Genomic DNA, 15,807 nt, shown 5'->3' with positions numbered 1-15,807 from the left:
ACATTGTGTCAGGTCAGTTTTTTGTTCAGTCTACGTCATGGCAGTTGTGTCTTTAGTGCCATTATACTTTTGGTTGACCTCTTTTATAGGCCTAATTATCAGTTTGTAGACTTTGTCAGTTTTGATCATTTTTTGGGTAATAAAAACCCTCCATTTTGAACCAAACCTCCTTGTGTCCTCATGCCTCACTGATCGGTCCCTTACACACATAAATTTGCAAAATCTACCGAAATTATTTGTATGTGGTCGTCACGTTATCTGTCATTGATTTGGGCTACAGCGTAAAACTTTATCTAGCTTCATCTAACTAGTTTATCAGGTGACCACTCGGCAAAAATGCTTGTTTGGTGCTGAATGAGACATTTTACCGCACAACAAAATTATTACATGTTGGGCTTAGAGGGCAAACTGTAAGATTTTGCTTGATCTGTATGTTACCATGGCTGATGGGGCACGGGAGAAGCAGCCTGTCAGCGACCATGCCTGCTATCTGAAGACGCTTACTGAGCTGCTATGGTGCTGCGCATCTGGCGTGCCCTGCGCGCGACTGCTTGAGTTCACGTGACAAAGGAAGAGAGATAGGCTGGTCGGGTGTGCGCAAGGAGGTGGCTCATTTCGGGGCATTGTTTCAGTCGTTTTTAATGGCTCAGGATTTCAAAACCGACCTCAGTAAAATCTTAATATTAATAATTTTAAAAAAAGTTTCAAAAGGGCATTTTCGTTGATAAAGGGCAAACTTCCTAGTGCTTTAGCACCACCTAGTGTCTATGTATGCACGCCTATGCTCTCCGAGGATGTAAGGCAATTTAGCCTCATTTGTCCAGGTTTGAAAACTCAGGGAGGGTTGAATTTAATTTATTGAATAATAATGTCTGTATTTCCTCATATTTTGGGCATTCTGTTAAGAAGTGCAGCTCTGTCTCCACAGCTCACAAGCTCCAGTGTGAGCACAGCCTCTCCTCTCTGGACAGCCAGGTCTGCCCGTGTCCTGCCTCTCCTCTCTGGACAGCCAGGTCTGCCTGTGTCCTGGCTCTATCTGCCCTCTTCAATGGAGAGACTGAACGTGCCTGTAGTTTGTACATTGTACTGTAGTCTGTACATTGCCATGGTTTTCCTGAGGTTTCCATGAGTTTTGGCTCTTTTAGTGTGCTCAGGTAAGTCAGGGAAGTGTCCTACATGTAATATGAGACTGAAGAGCTTTAGAGTAGCCAATTGAAATGTGAGGTCTGTGCACTAGCGTCTCCTTCAGAATGCCGTCTACAGCACAGGCCTTTCTTGGCTGTAGTTTGTGTAGCTTTTCCACAAGCTCTTTCTGGCTTATTGGAAACCCAGTGGAATTTGATTATCCTTTATGGTCATTTTAAAGTTTTCCAATCTGTCAGATATTTGTTGATGGTCACAATTTAGAGTGAAATGCTCTCTCCATGTAGCACCAGCTAAATCATTGTGAGGCCTTTTGTTTAATGTTTCCAGTTGTCCCAGAATTTGTTTGAGTTGAGGGATTATTCTATATAATTTAGTTGGCTTTGTTTGTATATATTTATTTTTCTTTGCCCTCATTGTATTTTTATACCTCTTGAGGCATTCAGTATATAGAGCCGGGGGCAGCCGTGGCCTACTGGTTAGCGCTTTGGACTTGTAACCGGAGGGTTGCCGGTGCGAACCCCGACCAGTAGGCACGGCTGAAGCGCCCTTGAGCAAGGCACCTAACCCCTCACTGCTCCCCGAGCGCCGCTGTTGATAGATAGATAGATAGATAGATAGGCTACTTTATTGATCCTCAAGGGGAAATTCAAGAAATGCAGGCAGCTCACTGCGCCTGGATTAGTGTGTGCTTCACCTCACTGTGTGTACACTTCACGGATTGGGATAAATGCAGAGACCAAATGGCTATATAGAGCCCGTATATCTATATATCTATATCGAGCCCGTATATCTATCAGCGTTGTGCGGGTTTGGTCACAAGCGGCCCGCGGTCGCCCGATATTTTAATCAACCCGACCGCAACTCGGACCGTGAATATTAATTAGGAAAAAATTATACCCGACCCGCGATCCGACCCGCTTATTTACAAAATGTGTGCTTTTGGTTATAGCCTGCATGCAGTGTGACAGTAGACCATTTCTGTAAAACAAACTAATTTATTTGCGAAACTTTATGCAGTAGAACTGCACGCAGTATGCAGGACATAATGTTTGCGCAGGAGAGAGAATGAGAATAAGAGCGCAAGCACGCACGCAACCACCAAGGATTAGAACACTAGGATAAGATTTGAAGGCCATGGACATACATCTTTCTTTCGAAAACAGAAATGGTGAGGCAAGGTAGGCAAGAGATACTGTACATCGCTGGTCAAAACGTTAGCGTAAGAAGAACTGGTTTATAATGCTGAATGAAGCACAAAGCTTTACTAAAGCACATCCACTGTTTAAAGTCACAAACACAATGGACTAGGGTAACTTTTATGCATGCGCGAACCTATACATACCGGTAGATATGGCTGTGTAGTCTGTGCCATAACATTTATTCCTGCAGGCTGCCCATTTTGGCTGTCATACTTTTAAATGGCTTCGCAAGAAGTAGGCCTACATAGACCATAACTTGTCATCTTCTTTAAGAACTTTTCCCAATATTTCTCATAGCCTATATCGCTTTTCCTGAAGGGGTGTCTTTTTATTATTTTAACTCGCGTCTTCAGCTTCTTTACTGTTGACTTTACTGTATTGATGCTTTATTGATGCTAGCCTTCTCGTGATATTTTAAGTAGGCCTATTTGTAGAAAATATATATTTAATTCATTTTAACTGACCCACCCGCAAGTGACCCAAATATCATTAAAATATTTTGTTTATGACTCATAACCGCGGGCGACCGCTTAATTTCGGGCAGACCGCGCAACACTGATATCTATATAGAGCCCGTATATCGAGCCCGTATATCTATATAGAGCCCGTATATCGAGCCCGTATATCTATGAGCCCGTATATCTATATAGAGCCCGTATATCTATGAGCCCATATATCTATATAGAGCCCGTATATCTATAGAGAGCCTGTATATAGAGCACGTATATCTATAGACCCTTTCAGCAATAAAAACAAAAACAATGCTTGAACGTTCTATTTGGCTCTCAATCTACTTCCTCTGCATTAAGATAACATATGGAATGTTTAAGCAATATAGCACGAGTGAGAGTGGGGTTGGTCATGGATATTCCCACGGGTGTTGTTCGGCCGTAGCCACGAGGAAGCCTTGTGGGGCCAACTATGATGCTGATAATGGAACTCTCTTGAAAGGGTCTATATAGAGCCCGTATATCTATATATCTATAGAGCCCGTATATCTATATAGAGCCCGTATATCTATATATCTATGTAGAGCCCGTATATCTATATAGAGCCCGTATATCTATATATCTATAGAGAGCCCGTATATATATATATATATAGAGCCTGTATATCTATATACAATGGGTCCCGGTTAAGTTTGGACGGGTTCCTTCATTAATCACGCACCCCATTTTCTCAGCAGAAATGGCACTGTTTTTTTCTCAGCAGAAATGGCACTGTTTATGTCAACTGCAGAAACTGTTGCAGAAAGTTGAGCCATTACCAAACATATATGATAATACAATAGAGTGAGTTTATATATCTTATACCCTATTTGTCACGGTTACTTATAGATTTGATAGTGTAACGATAAGCGCATGAGACTTTCAGCGGGGGTACGGGAACTTAAATTGATCACGTTGTTTAAGCTTACACTTGACAAAACATTCTAATATGAAAATGTAGATGCAATTGTTGTAGAATGGTGCAGCTCCTTTATTGTTTAAGCACAGTGAGAAAAGCAGTCCAGGCTCTTGGCTGGAACTTTGGGAAGCCCAGATTTATCCCAATGACCCGGGGAAAAACAAAGAATTGCGTCTACGTCAAGCGCAAGAATCGAAGAATGGAAGACGGCTGGTGAAAAGTCTGATGAAGTTCTCTTCACCGATGAGTCAACAGTGGCATTGGAACGTTTTGCATTGCAGTGCTGGAGAAAGACAAACTTTAGGGGCATGGCAAGACCTAGAGTTAAGCACCCGGTCAAACTGCACGTCTGGGGTGGAATTTCGCGTTGTGGCCAGGGCCCACTTCTCATTTTTGATGGTATTATGGATCAACAGTTCTACGCGGAAGAGATCATCAAAAAAGTTGCCGGTCCATACTTGAGAGCGTTTCCTCATGTCTACACATAGATTCTTCCAAGACAATGATCCAGAACACACCGCTACCAGTGTCAAAGCCTGCATTCAGAGTGAGGGGATCAACTGGGTGCCAACAACGGCAGAGTCGCCGGATCTGAACCCCATAGAGTTAGTCTACAAACTCCCCACAAAGGTCTGCAATAACTAGATCACCTGGACAAAGTCATTGAGCAGGTCATAGCCTTAAATGGAGGACCAACTGGAATGTGATCTTCCCAGGGCTATGGGATCCCCTACTGCTCCTGCTTCCATTTTACATTGACTTGAAATGGACTTGACGTGTCATTTGCAATCAGCCAACTCGTTGATTTGAATCGAAATCCAAATAAAAAAGGTTTTTCGCAAAAAAAATGCCTTTTCATTTCAGAATGCCAAAAATGCCTTTTCAGAGACAGTTGAGCCATTACCAAACACAATACAATATTGGGATATTGTAGGCCTACTGTAGAAATTTCACTTAAATTGCAACCGCAACATGCCTGCTTGCCGACGTTTAAACGACAACGAAAAATATATCAAAGCAACAAGAGGGTTGAGTCTGAATGACACTAAGTTTTAGACACTGAGTTTTTGAAGTTAAGAAATATTTTCGTAATAAAAATGGTCATTTAACCAATAAAGGCTGAAAACATGTACAGCAAAACTGTAGGCTACATGCAACCCAGCAGAAGACTATTATAGGCTATTGGCAAATCATTGAGCATCATTCACACATTGTATTCTGCACAGTCTCTACACGTGGAGCGCTAATGTATAGGCATACTGTAAATCATTCAAAATGTGTGAAAGTCATTAGGCTGGAAGCGTGTCTACTGTCAGTGACTAATGCGATAAGCGGGTTCTGTGTTGTATGCATTTTTCCGACACTTGGCTGCAAGCTCCCCTCCCCCACCCCCTTCTTTCACAAGCAGTGCAGCTTTCTGAAGCGGTGCTTTTTGAAGCTAACAAATAATTTTTGAAGATGTAACAAATACCACCAATATTGTTGTGTGGCAATAAAAGTATCCAGGGTTTGCGCAAGAAGCCTAAATATATAAATACATTAAGGACATACAATCCTTAACGTGAAAAAACTTAACGCAGCTTAATGTCCCAAAGCGTCAACAAGTCGTTTTATGCCCTCATTATACATGGATTTCTATGCAACGTCACGAAAACATGCGTGTGCAACCAAGAGGCAGAAAGCACCATAGAACAGCATAGAGCAATGCAAAAGAGCAAAAGAATAAAATGAGTTTTTGTGCTGAAAACTGCACCAATTCGAAATCACAATGGTTAGAGAATGTTAAATATGTTCAATATCCCTAACGGAATGCATGTCTCCGCCAAAAATGACAAAATACGATGTTATATTAATAATGCAAATGAACGGCAAACTTTGAAATATAGTCTGAAATGAGATGTTATTATCATTGAGACAACAAGGGTATACAATAAAACTTCGATTGTAGCTTACAGCAGCCGACTATTTAGGTTAAGTTTATAACGTTGTGGACAGCCTCCAAGGGTCTTCTGCCCCACGGCTGCGCGCGCATCTAGTTTTGTTGGTAAACGGGAAACCCGTGTATAAAGAAAGTTTAACGTGTCCCAAAACAGATATCAATTAATCACCAAACGTCTTATAAACAAGTCTTGCCAGGAGCAACACCTTGCAAAAAATTATAACAATAGGCCTAGGCCTAATAATGGTTGGAATGGAAAGATGCAAGTTAGGCCTATGTTTTAAAAACAAATGCTCCCGTTACCCCGCAGAAGTTTCAAAGTAGCCTACACCCAGAAAAACTGTTTGCTACTGGGATAAGTTTAGTTAATTTACTGGGCTATCTTTTAGCTGGGTTAAAAACAGACTCATTGCAGAACACTTCATCGAATGTCTGTAGTAGGCTACAACTTTGATTCAATAAAAAAGATTTCTAAAGGAAAACCGTTGCATCATTACTCCTGCCTTTGTTAACATTACTGTTAAGGAGATGCTGTAGGCAAAGGCTATATTTCAACCTCGTTAGTGTAGTAAAAAAAATCTGAACTATTCACGAGGTTTTTGGGTAGCGTATTTATGTTCTGTTAGCAAGCAAACTTCTCATGACTGTCGACAAAGTAGCCTACTGCCAGCTGACGAAGCTCTCATTTTAAAACATTACTAAGAGACAGGCACTGTACAATCAAGAAATCTTGCCACTGAATCCAAAACTATGTTTAACATTACAGTATGTACAAGGCTTATAGGCTACAGTGGACTAGCATGTTGCAGGGGCTGCTAAAAACACAGAGAAACCAATTTTTAACTGGGACCCGCTGTAGAGCCCGTATATCTATAGAGAACCCGTATATCTATATAGAGCCCGTATATCTAGGTTGTCTGGTTGCTGGTGTTTTTGGTTGGATAATTTCCTTAGGCTATTTCTATGTTTTTTTGCATTCAGAATTAATCCAATGATTTCTTTTGTTTGTTTTTAATTGTGGGCATATTTGAAATTTGAGCCACATGGTGGAATATCTTGTGTAGATGGTATACGGCCAAATTAACTCCTTCTTTACTATGATGGTAGGCTCTCAGAAAGCTCATGTTTGTTATGGCGTAATCCACAGTGCTACTGCCAAGAGCTGAGCCATAGGTGCACTAACCCAGGGAGTCACCCTGCAGCCTACTGTACCATTGACTACACACAGACCCAGGAGTCACCTGCAGCCTACTGTACCATTGACTACACACAGACCCAGGAGTCACCTGCAGCCTACTCTACCATTGGCTACACACAGACCCAGACAGACCCAGGAGTCACCTGCAGCCTACTGTACCATTGACTACACACAGACCCAGGAGTCACCTGCAGCCTACTGTACCATTGACTACACACAGACCCAGGCTTGGGCAGAGCCGCAACAGCTCTTATCATGGGCATTGTGTCATAGTTCTGTCTGGAGGAGTAAGAAGAGAAATGGATGTTATCTCCTGTAATGAATAAAAAATCTTCATTGCAGTAAGGGGACTCAATTAGGGGCATACACATGCAGTAAGGGGACTCAATTAGGGGCATACACATGCAGTAAGGGGACTCAATTAGGGGCATACACATGCAGTAAGGGGACTCAATTAGGGACATACACATCGAGCAGAGGAAGAGGTTTGGAGGTGTCTCAGTATGGTTTCTCTTGATTTTCAGCCACAAATTATTCTGTCATTTTTTGATTCTTTCTACTGTGAGGGTAGGAGTTCTGATTTTAACCAAATAAGCATCCCTCCTGAGTTTCTACCTTGAGTCACGTCTTTTAGTTTGGTGGATGGGAGCGCTAGCACTTCTAGTTTGGTGGATGGGAGCGCTAGCTCAGCTCTTTTAGTTTGGTGGATGGGAGCGCTAGCTCTTCTAGTTTGGTGGATGGGAGCGCTAGCTCAGCTCTTTTAGTTTGGTGGATGGGAGCGCTAGCTCTTCTAGTTTGGTGGATGGGAGCGCTAGCTCTTTGTAACCTGGGGGACAGCCAGTGGGCTCATCTTATGCAGGATTAAAATATCAACATGCACAGATAAGGCTGAGTTTTTGTTGAATGTCTGAGTTCTGTGCTGGTTGGGCCTCCTGCTCCACTGAGTGCCTCGGCACAGGTGAGTGTCCCTGGCTGCCGTCGCTATGGTGGTGCAGGTGTGGGTCCAGTTACGGTGGTTGGTGTAGTTGTTGGTGCAGGCCTCTCCTGGTGGTGTAGTTGTTGGGCCTCTCCTGGTGGCGTAGTTGTTGGTCCTCTCCTGGTGGCGTAGTTGTTGGGCCTCTCCTGGGGTCTCTACTGTCTGCCCAGTTGTGATGGGTAGTGTGTGTGTGGCGTCTTATCTGTCGAGGAGTATTTGGGTATCCCCTGTTGTGTGTTTGAGGGGTATTTGGGTATCCTTTGTCGTGTGCTTGAGGGGTATTTGGGTATCCCCTGTTATGTTTGAGGGGTATTTGGGTATCCCCTGTTGTGTGTTTGAGGGGTATTTTGGTATCCTTTGTCGTGTGCTTGAGGGGTATTTGGGTATCCCCTGTTATGTTTGAGGGGTATTTGGGTATCCCCTGTTGTGTGTTTGAGGGGTATTTGGGTATCCTTTGTCGTGTGCTTGAGGGGTATTTGGGTATCCCCTGTTATGTTTGAGGGGTATTTGGGTATCCCTTGTTGTGTTTGAGGGGTATTTGGGTATCCCTTGTTGTGTTTGAGGGGTATTTGGGTATCCCCTGTTGTGTGTTTGAGGGGTATTTGGGTATCCTTTGTCGTGTGCTTGAGGGGTATTTGGGTATCCCCTGTTATGTTTGAGGGGTATTTGGGTATCCCTTGTTGTGTTTGAGGGGTATTTGGGTATCCCCTGTTATGTTTGAGGGGTATTTGGGTATCCCCTGTTATGTGCTTGAGGGGTGGTGGTCTCTCTCCCTCCCTTTCTCCCCCTCTCTGTAGAAGATGGTGCTCTCTCTCTCTCTCTCTCTCTCTCTCCTAATCTCTCTCTAGAGGACGGTGCTCTCTCTCTCGCTCTGCTGGAGGGACTGTGCTCGCTGTCGTGTGGCGGACTGGTTGCTGCGCACTGATGCATTGTGGGAAAACGAGAGTGTGTGTGGGGGGCGGGTCAGGCCCTCCCTCCTCCATCTCCGCTTCAGCTCCCCCTGGACCTGTCAATCAAAACGGAGAGATGAAAATGGGTTGAGTGGTAGGGAGAACGAAGGATGAAGAGAAGGAGAGAGAGAGATAGAGATCTCTATGTATGTGTATATATATATATATATATATATATATATATATATATATATATATATATATATATATATATATATATATATAGAGAGAGAGAGAGAGAGAGAGAGAAAAACATTGAAAAGGGGCGACACAGGCAAACCTGGCTGGCCCCTGAAAAGAGGATGTGTGCTCACTGCAGTGATGTAGTGGAAAATGAACAAATTTTTTTAACTGAATGCAAATTATACAAACTTCTAAGGGAAGAATATTTTACAAAAATCGCAGATATCTGTCCCGAATTTCTTGACACAAACAATGAACAAAAACTATCATTCCTCCTGGGGGAAGTAGACAGTTGTGTCCACCTAGCTGCTGAGTACATCCAATCCTGCCACATCCTGAGAGAACAGCCCATGTTACATGATCAATAACATAATAATCCATATATATATATTTTTTTTTTCTGTTAATTTAAAAGCCAGGTGTTATTTTCATTATTATTATTATTATCATTATTATTATTTGTATTACTATTATTATTATCTATATTACTATTATTGTTGTATTGAATGCTTTGGCAACACTGTAAAATTTACATTCATGCCAATAAAGCTTATTGAATTAGAGAGAGAGAGAGAGAGAGAGAGAGAGAGAGAGAGAGGTGTCACACTCAGATAAAGACTTACCTCAGTGTTCAAGAAACAGTACAAGATGGCCACCACCAAACCCTGCAATGTGAAACCACAGCATGAGACACACACACACACTAACACACACACAGCATGAGACACACACACACACACACACTAACACACACACACTAAGGGCTTCTACATACTCGACGCACCCGACCGGTAGTGCGACACCGTGACGTCAAAATGACGTAGATCTTGCTGGCGCGCCAGGATTTTAGCCAGGTAGCGCGAGGTAGCGCACCACTCATTTTTTTTAGACGAGCACGACAAAGCGGAAACAGGAAGATGGACTAGTTCGAGGGCAAGCGAGAGTTGCAGTGTTTTGTTACAGTCGTGAATTTTTAATAGTTTGCTGGATAAGTTAACAAAGTTACCAGCGAGAGTTGCAACACATGGAATTAAGAGGAAAGAATAGAAACGATTTATTTTCAAACAAAGGATATCTATTAAGGCCTGAACAAAATCTCTTTCCACTTCAGGAAATTACACAAACTCAGCCAGCTGCTAGCTAGCTAACTAAACTGTTTAAATTATTAAAATTTCCCTCGGGATGACTAAAGTATCTATCTATATATCCATCTATCTATCTACCTGTGCGCACACCTTGGAAACTAGATGATAATGATGGTGGTAGTTGTGAATAATAGCAACCAAAGTCTGAAGTACCATCACAGAGGCTAGCTAATAGCAGAGCCCGTTTACATTCTCTGCTACTAGTGTTTCTTAATGCAGCTTCTTCTGTTGTGTAACGTAGTTAGCGTTAATCTTTTCACAACAGCGACACCTCGGTTGAGGAGAATATTGCAACTAGTGTCGTGACCACGACACGCGAGTATAAATGGTTACGGCGCTTCTGTGACATCACATTGTCGCGTTACCGGTCGGGTGCGTCAAGTATGTGGAACGTTTAACACACACACACAGCATGAGACACACACACACACACACACACACACACACACTAACACACACACAGCATGAGACAGACACACACACACTAACACATTGTTTCCAAAAGTCTGGGTCGCGACCCACGGGTGGGTCGCAGGAGATTTTATTTGGGTCGCCAGCACAATGTATGTTGTGTTATAGGCCTAACTGATACCATTTGTCATTTGATACCAGGAAAGCTAACAGTTTTCTATTAGGATGTAGTTTGTTAACTAGCACAATCACGGTTTTGTCATAAAAGCTCATGAAACTGGGGGACGAATGCATCGCAGAGGGGGTGCCAGAGCATGGATATCTACCTCTCAAAATGAAACCGTTCTGTGGGGCGCCATGTACCTCACAGTTGCAAACTACAAGGGACATGAATCCGCCTATTTGCACGAACATTAACAGATACCAGTTCCTCAACTTTACCGATTAAAATCTAGTGACCGTGCTGTCAACTAAAGCAGACAGACCGGACATAAGGCCATTCAATTTGCATGTAGATAGTTTCGATTATAGATCTTTAAAGTTAATAGCAACCTTCTCACATTCTTATTTCTGATTTAAAATGCACAACAGTGCATTATATTAGGCTACAATTTAAATGAACATTTTAAACACTATTACTCTCGTTTTCTACCTCGCTAACTCCAAAGTAAAGGCGCATTCTTCGGCTATTGCGCAAAAGCCTCTTGTTCTGATATAACGACTATACAATATAATATAATACAACAATACAGTATAACGACTTGAGTTATTTGCTGTTTACATCGGAATTGACGTCCACAGTGTTATGGACCCATTTGTCTGCAACGCAACGTAGCCTACAACATTTTTTTTTTAGAAATACAGGAGGGCAATTCCATGCAAAGGTCATGCTTACCATGGAAAAAAAAGTTGTGTATACGCAAATAGAACTGTTGTTAAAATCTTCATTTAGGTCTATATTTTATTGTTTGTAACTGATCGTATTGAATTTGATGGAGAATGACACTCTTTTTACATCATAAATATGGTGTGCAAACATACAGAAACAACATTTTTCACATGGTAATATTATACATATTTCAAAAGTGGATAAATGGCCCCAATGTTTAAACAAATTGTGTCATTTGACAAATTCCAGATTGACAAAGGAATGGTAGAGTAATGTCTATGCTCAGCTTGCCTTTAAGAGCACAACTCCTTACATTTGTAAGGCTTTTGTTTTTAAGTCAGCAAGTTCCATGGCCATGTCACATCCATAACGTTTTATAGGAAAAGTTTATGCTACACATACAGTGTTGATGCGACAATGTCCATAGTGTCTGTGCAAAGCTGATTTATATCAATGTAAAGTGTGATGACCAAATTGTGCCCCTTTCTTACTTTTAAAACCTTTAATGGTGCGTTATGAATGTGACGTTATGGATGTTACATAATGTGAATTTACAAGACTGGGGACTTTATTATACCTCAAAGCCGATAAAACGTCTGTTCTGGTGGCATGTCAGTTTCAACACATTTCAACTTAGGCCTAGTGTTTACAACTGACATTTCAAAGATTATTAGGTTGATCAAAACCACAGGAAGGCCTTGCCTAACCATTAGCAAAACAAACATAATATTAAAATATCTCCAGTGATTAGCCTAGCCATAGCCTATTTTCAAGTGGCCTAATAACAAAAATCTGAGCGATTATCTTCCTGTAACTGTCATACTAATGTTGTACAGTAACTGGATTATCGTGTTAGCTGGTGAAGATGGCTGACTTTGCAGCTGGAGTTAACATAGCAACCTCCTTCTGTTGCAGATCTGTTCAGCCTGCCGTTCACGTCTGCTTAACACAGTTTAATTTGAAATGTGACGCGATATGCCAGCATTTGAAGTGTCAGGTCCTCTGTAGCTAATACCCACAGAGTAACATGAGTAACGGCAGCAATAAACTAGATGTACCGCATAGCGGTACAAAATATGACCGCCTCTCAGTCCTGCATATTCTCTTCGCAAAAATAAATCACGCTTTCAATTTGTCTCCATCTCCTACTCCTGCAACTCATGTGCATGTAAATGAGTGTGTGCATATGTGAGTTTGCTTTTGTTTATAAGAGTGTGTGTGTGTGTGTCTGTGTTTTTTTGTGTGTGTCTGTGTGTGCATGTGCGTATGCGTGCCTGTGTTTATGTGTGTGTGTGTGTGCGTGTGTGTTTGCATGCCCACATGCGTGCGTGCCTGTGTGTGTGTGTTTATGTGTCTGCATTCATGTGGGTGGGTGTTTGCTTGCCTGTCTGTATGTGTGCGACTGTGTGTGTGTGTGCGTGTGTGTGTGTGTGTGCATGTGCCTGTGTGCACGTGCATGTACTTTATGTGTGCAAATCACAAATGAGTGGGTATGGGTTAGGTTCATGCGGGCTCTTGAGACTAACATACCATAAATATTTTGTCATCTTGGGTGCAACGGTTCAGGTAGGGCTAGTTATTTAGGGGAGTGGCCACCAAGTATCATGTTCCCTGGTGTTTCAGTAACCCGGGAATCACTGACCAAAATTGATGACGGTAAAAGAAAAAAATTAATTCCTTTTTTTATATTTTAAATGACTTGTTGTCCTGATTCTTCCTGTGGATCTTAGTGGGCACTGAGGAAGCAATACTTTCATTGCTAGTTTTTCATGATTACTATTTCAATTGTTTCATATCAAAATTCACTACTTAATTATGTGTTTTATGTAGTTTGTCGAGGACTGGTTCAGACACGTCACATCCATAACGTGAAACCGTCACATCCATAACGCCAGTTTTTCCTACATAATGCATTACGAAAATGACGCATAGTTTCAAAAACACACTTTTTGTGTTCATTCAAGTCTCCTTCATGCTACATATATCATGGTTTCGGCAGTTTCCTTCAAAATTCACAGAGTTTGTAGAAAACCTGTAATCTCTCACAAAAGTGTGTCCATTTCATGTCACATCCATAACGCTGATAAAATGCCTTGTATTCTTAAGATGAAATTGATTATATGAAATTTGAGGATTTCTCAGTATTCAGAGGACAGAGGTTGCATTAAAAGTTATGCAAATTAATTCACTGATACTAATGTTGCCCCCACTCTAAGGCATTTTGTTTACCAATATGAGTCCAACTGTCACATCCATAACACTGGAACTGCCCATCTATATTGTTCTTACTATAATGGTAATGCCACTACTTTGCACATATCATAGCTTAAATGCTGACGAATGACGACTGCGCAACATGCGAGAATTTCCCAAAACTCTCGAATGCGCATTAAAACGTATCTTTTCAGGCCCCAGCTGTGGCGCAACTGGCTGGGGCACCTGCACCGTATGCCAGCGACCCGGGTTCGATTCCCGCCCCGTGGTCCTTTCCGGATCCCACCCCTGCTCTCTCTCCCATTCACTTCCTGTCACTCTCCACTGTCCTATCATTAAAAATGCATAAAAAGGCCAAAAAAATATACTTAAAAAAAAAAAACGTATCTTTTCAGTAGTCATTTCCAACTTTTCACGCTGATGGTGCTCAAAATGCAAACACAACCGTGTTAAAAGCAGGATCTATCTATCTAGATCCTATAGCAATGTATGGTTGGGGGAGGCATAGAAAAGTTGGAGAACCTGTGGCCTAAAACAATATTGGTGGTTGCAGGGTAGATTTTAAGTGAAATGGGTCGCGATGGTCTGTCATTTTTAAAAAGTGGGTCCCCAGAAAAAAAGTTTGGGAAACACTGCACTAACACACACACAGCATGAGACACACACACACACACACACTAACACACACACAGCATGAGACACACACACACACACACTAACACACACACAGCATCTACACACTTGAAAAGACACACACACACACACTGACAATCAAAGCCACATTTACACATTCATAAGATGGATGCCACACACACACACACACATAGTGTACCTGGAAGGAGCCGATGGCCAGATCAAAGAAGATCTTGTAGTCAGCCATGGTTTCGTTCAGAGAGACAAACACCACATAGTGGATCCCAAACAACGGAATTAACAACAGTGTGGACTTGGCCAGTCGCCTGAAAACACACACACGCACACACACCACACACACACGCACACACACACACACACACACACACACACAGACACACACACACAACGGAATTAACAACAGTGTGGACTTGGCCAGTCACCTGAAAACATACACACACATACACACACACGCACACACGCACACACACACAAACACACACACACACACACACACACACACACACACACACACACACACAGAATGTAGTGATGTCCAGTAATGGAGTGTCTAGTGGGTGTATGTCAAAACACTGGTCCTCATTATAAAAAACAAAACGAACATACGACATAACAGTCTTACATCCCTGTGTGTATGCACACACATCCAACACTCATTTACAAAACGAACATACGACATTTAGCAATAGTATACAGTTCTCCCCTGTATTGGCATCTCTGCTGAAGTTGACTAAAAAGAGGAATATAACATCATCTTTTGGAAATTGATCTTAATGCCTTAAGTAAAAAAAAACCTTAAATAAAAAATGAGGAAATATCCAACCTTTAAGGACACCATTTTTCATTGTGAATGAATAATGTATCATAAATAAATGTTCTTCCTTAAAATACAGGGGTCATAAGTATTGGCACTCCTATGTTAAATTCCCATAGAGGCAGGCAGATTTTTATTTTTAAAGGCCAGTTATTTCATGGATCCAGGATACTATGCATCCTGATAAAGTTCCCTTGGCCTTTGGAATTAAAATAGCCCCACATCATCACATACCCTTCAACATACCTAGAGATGGGCATGGTGTTATTTCAGTTAGCCATACTAGCTAATCACACACACACACCTAGAGATTGGCATGGTGTTATTTCAGTTAGCCAAACTAGCTAATCACACACACACACACACACACACCTAGAGATTGGCATGGTGTTATTTCAGTTAGCCATACTAGCTAATCACACACACACACACCTAGAGATTGGCATGGTGTTATTTCAGTTAGCCTATTAGCTGGTTTGATTTGCGTTGAGCTCAATTACACTTGTTCTGGAATGTCAGTAGATTGCTTTCTGAGTCAGCAGTTTGACTATTTGTTTGCTTGTTTCTGTCAGGTGATGTTTCAGTGCGTTACGATTGGCTGACAAAACTGTATTGAGAGTGCTGATTGGTTAGCAGACTGGTACTGTGGAAGCTGATTGGTTGGCATACCTGTATTGTGAAT

The 15,807-nt window shown here is 41.8% G+C and overlaps 1 protein-coding gene across 1 annotated transcript in view; it reads right to left on the bottom strand.

The window, feature by feature from the left end:
* Nucleotides 1-7,635: 7,635 nt before the first annotated feature.
* Nucleotides 7,636-15,807, bottom strand: part of LOC121692772 (vasoactive intestinal polypeptide receptor 2-like) — a 23,296-nt gene continuing 15,124 nt past the window's right edge. Inside the window, exons 9-13 of the mRNA XM_042071648.1 lie at nucleotides 15,795-15,807; nucleotides 14,490-14,616; nucleotides 9,622-9,663; nucleotides 8,835-8,871; nucleotides 7,636-7,715 (exon numbers count right to left, since the gene is read on the bottom strand). The exon at nucleotides 15,795-15,807 is cut by the window's right edge and continues 79 nt beyond it. Of these exons, the coding sequence (XP_041927582.1) occupies nucleotides 7,636-7,715; nucleotides 8,835-8,871; nucleotides 9,622-9,663; nucleotides 14,490-14,616; nucleotides 15,795-15,807 (299 nt within the window). The remainder of the gene's footprint in view (nucleotides 7,716-8,834; nucleotides 8,872-9,621; nucleotides 9,664-14,489; nucleotides 14,617-15,794) is intronic.

Source organism: Alosa sapidissima, chromosome 19 (genome assembly GCF_018492685.1).
Source record: "Alosa sapidissima isolate fAloSap1 chromosome 19, fAloSap1.pri, whole genome shotgun sequence".
NCBI classification, from domain to species: domain Eukaryota; kingdom Metazoa; phylum Chordata; class Actinopteri; order Clupeiformes; family Clupeidae; genus Alosa; species Alosa sapidissima.
The sequence above is the reverse complement of the archived record's forward strand: the minus strand, read 5'-3'. Positions and strand labels throughout refer to the sequence as shown.